Source organism: Macaca mulatta, chromosome 14, assembly GCF_049350105.2.
Source record: "Macaca mulatta isolate MMU2019108-1 chromosome 14, T2T-MMU8v2.0, whole genome shotgun sequence".
NCBI classification, from domain to species: domain Eukaryota; kingdom Metazoa; phylum Chordata; class Mammalia; order Primates; family Cercopithecidae; genus Macaca; species Macaca mulatta.
Window position 1 is genome coordinate 12,975,801 of NC_133419.1, and position 7,334 is coordinate 12,983,134.

The 7,334-nt window shown below is 48.3% G+C and overlaps 1 protein-coding gene across 9 annotated transcripts in view; it reads right to left on the bottom strand.

Annotated features, from left to right (window-relative positions):
• CD5 (CD5 molecule) overlaps positions 1-6,905 on the bottom strand; it is a 34,880-nt gene extending 27,975 nt beyond the window's left edge. The window contains exon 1 of one of the 9 annotated variants that reach the window (XM_077962724.1): positions 6,552-6,905. Coding sequence is in view for 2 of the 9 variants with exons in the window: in XM_001083880.5 (XP_001083880.4) it covers positions 298-352 (55 nt within the window). In the remaining 7 variants the exon portion in view is untranslated. Of the gene's footprint in view, positions 1-280; positions 558-6,551 lie in introns of those variants that run through there. The other 8 variants (XM_001083880.5, XM_077962722.1, XM_077962726.1 and 5 more) reach the window with 8 other exon arrangements.
• Between the last annotated feature and the right edge of the window lie 429 nt (positions 6,906-7,334).

A 7,334-nucleotide genomic window follows, 5' to 3' on the forward strand; every position in this document is an offset into this window, starting at 1 on the left:
CATGGGATGCGGGTCCCCCCTGCAGTCTCTCTTGCACTGGAGGGGTAAAGCAGGGCTCTCAACAGCGCAGGGAGAGAGGCAAGGTTGTGCTCCTGGTGGGTGGGACATGCAGGGCAGAGGGCCAAGTTGCAGCTGGGCAGTGGGGGCAGGGCCGGGATCCCAGTGGCCCCAAATCTCCACAACGCTCCAGAGGGGTGACATGTGGACCCCAGAGTCAGCCTTGGGTAAAACTGGGATCTCCTTCCTTGCACTGGAGCGAGCCCGGATGTTCGCAGGACACCCGGAAGGGGTACTCACCCAGCATTCCCAGCAGGTACAAGGTGGCCAGCGGTTGCGGAGACCCCATGGGCATGGTCTCTGGCCTTCTCTTGCCTCAGCCTGGGTAGCTCGGCACTGCAGGTGAGGATGTCTGGCCCGGTGTCTCGCTCTCAGGGAGGGAGAGGGCGGGGCGGCATGCTCAGGGAGGGGTGGGACGGGGAGCAGGCAGTGTGGGGCCTGCGTCACCCATGTTTGAAGTTGAACTGTCAACTTCCTCCTGGCAAAACCGCCTGCCCCTGTTTGAATGGTAGCCCTGGCCTCTGCCAGCTTCCTGCCCAAGGTACCCGGGGCTGGGGCAGTGCTCTCGGCCACCCCCACACAGGACAAGGCCACGCATCCTGGAGGGACAGGGCTGCAGGGAGTGGGGACCCTGAGGGGGTTATGGGGGGTAAAGGCCTGGCTGCAGCTGAGGGCTGGGCTGAGGACAGGCGTCTCTGAGGCAGGGGTCCGGGCGGAGAGAGGCGGGAAGTGGGCAGCATGATGCCAGTTCTTGCTGCAGACTCCAGTGAAAGCCGAAACCAAACCCTCCATTTCTCCTTTGTGAGGGATGAGGTTGGAAGTTTGAGGTGACTTTCCACGGGTGTTGTTTCGCTAGCAGATACAAGAGATGGCTCTGTCATGAATGATGGGGCTTGTGCCTGTGTGTGTGTGTGTGTGTGTGTGTAGAGAGAGCGATCTCCATGTTGACTTGTGTGATCTCTGTGCTGTGTGTGTGATCTCCATGTTGAGGTGTATATGTGAGCTCCATGTTGATGTGTGTGTCATCTCCTGTTGATGTGTGTGTGATTTCCGTGTTGCATGTGTGTGATCTCCATGTTGATGTGTGTGAATGTGATCTTCATGTTGATGTGTGTGTGTGTAATCTCCATGTTGATGTGTGTGTGATTTTCAGGTTGTGTGTGTGTGATCTCCACGTTGACTTGTGTGATCTCTGTGTTGTGTGTGTGATCTCCATGTTGGGGTGTATGTATGAGCTCCATGTTGATGTGTGTGTAATACCCATTTGATATATGTGTGTGTGATCTCCATGTTGATGTGTGTGAATGTGATCTCCATGTTGATGTGTGTGTGTGATCTCCATGTTGTGTGTGTGATCTCCATGTTGATGTGTGTGAATGTGATCTCCATGTTGATGTGTGTGAATGTGATCTCCATGCTGATGTGTGTGTGTGATCTCCATGTTGATGTGTGTGTGATCTCCATGTTGATGTGTGTGAATGATTTCCATGTTGATGTGTGTGATTTCCGTGTTGATGTGTGTGAGTGATTTCCATGTTGATGTGTCTGTGTGATCCCCATGTTGATGTGTGTGAATGTGATCTCCATGTTGATGTGTGTGAATGTGATTTCCATGCTGATGTGTGTGTGTGATCTCCATGTTGATGTGTGTGTGATCTCCATGTTGATGTGTGTGAATGCGATCTCCATGTTCGTGTCTGTGAATGTGATTTCCATGTTGATGTGTGTGAATGTGATCTCCATGTTGATGTGTGTGAATGATTTCCATGTTGATGTGTGTGATTTCCATGTTGATGTGTGTGAGTGATTTCCATGTTGATGTGTCTGTGTGATCCCCATGTTGATGTGTGTGAATGCGATCTCCATGTTGATGTGTGTGAGTGATTTCCATGTTGATGTGTGTGAATGTGGTCTCCATGTTGATGTGTGTGAGTGATTTCCATGTTGATATGTGTGAGTGATTTCCATGTTGATGTGTGTGAGTGATTTTTCCATGTTGATGTGTGTGAGTGATTTCCATGTTGATGTGTGTGAATGTGATCTCCATGTTGATGTGTGTGAGTGATTTCCATGTTGATGTGTGTGAATGTGAGTTCCACGTTGATGTGTGTGAGTGATTTCCACGTTGATGTGTGTGAATGTGATCTCCATGTTGATGTGTGTGTGTGTGATCTCCATGTTGACTTGTGTGATCTCCATGTTGTGTGTGTGATTGCTATCTTGGGGTGTATGTATGAGCTCCACGTTGATGTGTGTGTAATCCCCATTCGATATGTGTGTGTGTGATTTCCATGTTGATGTGTGTGATCTTCGTGTTGTTGTGTGATCTCTGTGTTGGTGTGTGGGTATGTATGTGAGCTCCGTGTCCCTGTTGCTCTTGGAGGGTCTGGAATCAACCCCGTTGAAGAAGAGGCAGGGTCTCTGCAAAGAAGATGGGGAAGCCTGGGGCAGGGGAAAGGCCATGTGTTTCCCTGGGCTGGGTTCCATTTTTTCCTCACATCCTTTGTGCTCCCAGATGAGAAAGCTCCTGGCTCCTGGGGCTTCCTGTACTCTGGGCCACCCCAGGCAGGTGGGAAGCAGTTCAAGGATGTGATCACTGCTCCAGGTCCACCAGGGCCAGGGGCATCCCCCTCCCTGGGCTGGAGAGACTGGCTTGGTGATGCATCCACTTAGATTCCTCTTAGACCTGTAGCAGGACAAGCCACAGACAAAACCCCTCAGACACCAAGTTAAAGAAGGGAGAGGTTTATTCGGTCGGGAGTATCAGCAAGACTTCTGTCTCAAGAGCCGAGCTCCCCAAGTGAGCAATTCCTGTCCCTTTTAAGGGCTCACAACTCTAAGGGAGTCTACTTGAAAGGGTCGTGATCAATTGTGCAAGCAGGGGGTATGTGACTGGGGGCTGCATGCACTGGTAATTAGAATGGAACAGAACAGGACAGGGATTTTTACAGTGCTTTTCTATACAATGTGTATAATCTATAGATCACATAACCAATTAGGTCAGGGGTTGATCTTTAACTACCAGGCCCAGGTGTGGCACTGGGCTGTCTGCTTGTGGATTTCATTTTTGCCTTTTAGGTTTTACTTCTTCTTTCTTTGGAGGCAGAAATTGGGCACAAGACAATATGAGGGGTGGTCTCCTCTTTTTCCCCCCGCCTCAGAGAATCTCACTCATTAGTGGGAGTTCTCACTTTCATTTTCACTACCCATGTCTTCTTACAAGACAGATCGATAGCGATTCACATAGAACACTTGTGCTGAAGCATTTTGGTGAACTAAGGTAGCGATAAAGCTTTTTATCATTTGAAGAAGTACAGGGAGCAAACAAGGGAGCAGTAAGCAGGTTCCTATTACTATTAAAACTCCTATTATAAGAGTTTTAAATCCTCCTAGCGCTGGGAACCATTTTCCAAACATGGTCCCATGATCAAATCCATGCCACACTTGCACAGGCACATGTGCCAGTTTTGTCATATTTCTAACTATGTATTCAACTACTTGCCCTTGATCATCTATTTGTAGACAGCAATTAGTAAGGTTAAATTTCCTACAGACCCCTCCTTCAGCTGCTAGCAAGTAGCTAAGAGCCAATCTATTTTGATAAATACCATTTCTCAACTGAGTTTCTTGCTGGGTCAGAATAGTCAAGGCTCTGCTGGTTTTATTAGTGATTATTTCTAAGACAGCTTGTAACCGTATGATTTGGTTGATCATGTAAATGGGGGTCTGGTATCCCCACGAGCGTTGTTGTGCCCAAGTAGCAGGCCCACAATATTGTATGATTCTCTCAGGGGACCATTCATCATCTTTTTAATTTTCTATAGCTATGCTGCTCTTTTTGCAGGAAGCATAGACAGGGAAGCCCAGGAGTTTGACTGTTTTTATGGGCAGTAGGAAGAAAGACAGTTTAATAGTGCCAATAGCACAACTACCTGCCCACTGGTCAGGTAATTTGGCATAAGCTCTATGCCCACATATCCAGTCTAATCCAGTGGGGGTTGTCCAGTCCCAGTGGGACTGCGGGTCGGTCCACACAGTTTGCAACTTTGGGAATTTACTAAATGGATTCTTCTCTGTGTGATTTGAACTCCACCAAGTGACTGTCTTTGTGGTACCATTATACACTTGCTGACCCAGACAACTAAGTCATCCTACGGGGTGAGTGAATTCTTTTCCTTCTCTAGCTATGCAATATTGTCCAATAACTGAGGCTTTTAGGACTCAGAAATTATCAGGGTGATTCTTTTGAACTGGGAATTCATCAGGAACTGGGTCTGTAGGTACTCATTCTCAGGTTTCCCATGGCCATTGATCTCCCATTACAGTTCCTCCACATACATAACATGAAGTGACATTGAGAGACTGGGCTACATGCTGGGCTAATTGCAAAAACAAATTTCTTGTTTTTCCTGGAATTTCTGGTACTGGCACATTTAGTTCATCATAGAAAGTTTGAAACACTGGCTCAGGAGAGTGTTTGTAAACTTCTCCTTGGACCAAGTCCTGTACTGGCCACTAGTCCTTGATCCCTGGCTTAGGGAACAGGCAGAAGAGGGGTGTTGCATGGAGCCTGGCAAGGAACTATAATTCCATGGCTTTCAAGCACCTGAGATGAACCTGGATTCCTTCAAGAGCTTCTCTGGGAACCGGATACTGCTTTTGTCTAATTGGTTTGGCCACAGGCTTAACTTCTGTGAGTATGGGGGCTTGGTTGACCGCCAGTCCCGGAGGATTATCCTCTGTCCATGCTCGGGGCCATCACTTAGCTAGAGCTGGTTTTATCTCTTGGCCTGGCTCGGTTAGAAAAAGTCTCCATTCTTCTTCCTGGGGGACCATAAAGGCCATGATAACTCCTGTTCCCAGTAAGTTTAGCAGTAAAGAGCCCTGCTTTGTGAAGGAGATGGTGGCTTTCAGCTTGCTAAGCAAGTCTCTTCCCAGCAAAGGCAAGGGACAGTCAGGCATGTACAAGAACTGGTGAACTATCTCATGTCCCCCCACCGAGCAGGTCCGTGGTAGATAGAAAGTCTGCTTAGTGGAAACTCCTGTTGCTCCAATTATATCAATGGTTTTCTTGGATAAGGGGTGACCAGGGTGATACTGAATGTTCAGCACCAGTATCGACAAAAAACTTAATGTCTTTGTCCCCAGTTGTAATCCTGACCATGGGCTCCTTGGGGGCGCTTGAGCCCAGTCCCCTTCAGTCCAATAGCCCTTCAGCCAGACTGAACAAAGCTCCCTCATCTTTGTCTGAGGTCTTTTGTTCCGAATCGCCTTGCTTTTCCTTCAGTTGGGGACACTTATCTTTCCAATGTCCCACTTCCTTACAATAGGCACATTGGTTACGTTGCAAGTGTGGGTGATTAGACTGGGTATTCGTCCCAGAACCCCCCTTTCCTTCTCCTTTCGGGGGGATTCCCGTAATGGACGCGGCCAGTAAGTTGGTGTTTCACCTAGCCTGGCGTTCGCCTTCCTTACAACTTTCTCCGTGGCTTGTTGCATCTCTATTCACAAACACTTGATTGGCCATTTCAAGTAACTGTGAGGTATTCATACCCGCAAACCCAGCCTGTTTCTGCAATTTTCTCCAGATACCTTCTGCACTTTGACTAACTAAGGCCATGTTAATCATGCGCTGATTTTCAGGGCTATCTGGATCTAAAGGAGTGTACATATGGTAAGCCTCACACAGTCTTTCATAGAATTGCGCTGGACTCTCCTCTTTTCCTTGGATGACCTCAGAGACCTTATTTATATTTGTAGCCTTTTGAGCCCCTTTCTTTAGACCTTCTATTAATGCCTCATGGTACCGTCTTAGCCTCTCCATGTCTGGTCCCACTGGGGGTGCCGACTTCCCTCAGCGGGTGGGAGCGAGGACCTTCCTTAACTAACTGTCCCTTTGCTACTAGTACTGCTGCTGCCTGTCCTCTTAACCATTATGGGGGGTTCAAAACCAGCTGTAACCAAGAATCTATATATGGGAACTGATCTGGGTGCCCTGGCTTATAGGTTACCCTGTGCCATACCTTTGAGACAAGGGACCTGTCCAGGCTTCCTTCTGATGGCCAACCCACCTCTAATGCTGGCCAGTCTATCTCACACAAAGTTCTAAGTTTTCCTGGTGTTATAGTGACTCCATAGTCTCCCTTAAATCCCTTTTTGAAAAATTTCAACATAGTTCCTAGTGGGGTGGGCTTACTTTGTGCCTGACCCATGTTTCCTTGAGACAAAACACCACGCTCACACCACATGCACACCACAAAACAAAGAACGGGTAAAAAGGGCACACACACACTTTTAAAGTTTACACCAAACCAGAATCAAAACCAAAGTCAAAGTATCAAGAAATCCAAACCAGGTCAAAACCAAAACCAAAGCATCAAGCAATCCAATTCAAGTCAAAAACAAAAACCAAAGTGCCGGTACAGGCACACCATGGGTGATCAGGCCCTGCTTCCACTCAAATGGAGTCGGTAAGTTCCAGAGACTAGTCTTACCAAGTTTCAGTTGTCCGGACTCCAAGTGCCAGTTCCTTCCTGGTGTTCGGTCACTGCATTGATCCTCCACAGGGGCCTGCCATGCGCTGCTCTGGTGAGGCGTTCCACCGGGGCAACTGCCTACCTGGGAGCGCTCTCAGGATCCGCGTTGCTCAAGCTGGCCGGAGTCCCCAACAGGGATGCTCCACAGGGCAGGCCTAAGCCGCCTAAGGGCCTATGTCGACTGTCCATTAATCACCTTGCTTCCGGGTCAGGGAACCAAGAAATGTAGCAGGACAAGTCACAGACAAAACCCCTCAGACACCGAGTTAAAGAAGGGAGGGGTTTATTCGGCCGGGAGCATCAGCAAGACTCCTGTCTCAAGAGCCGCGCTCCCCGAGTGAGCAATTCCTGTCCCTTTTAAGGGCTCACAACTCTAAGGGAGTCTGCTTCAGAGGGTCGTGATCAATTGTGCAAGCAGGGGGTATGTGACTGGGGGCTGCATGCACCGGTAATTAGAATGGAACAGAACAGGACAGGGATTTTTACAGTGCTTTTCTATACAATATCTGTAATCTATAGATCACATAACTGATTAGGTTAGGGGTCGATCTTTAACTACCAGGCCCAGGGTGTGGCACTGGGCTGTCTGCTTGTGGATTTCATTTCTGCCTTTTAGTTTTTACTTCTTCTTTCTTTGGAGGCAGAAATTGGGCACAAGACAATATGAGGGGTGGTCCTCATATTGTCTTAGACCCACTTAGACACTCCCTGGTTTCTGCTCACTCAGGGCTGGAAGGTACT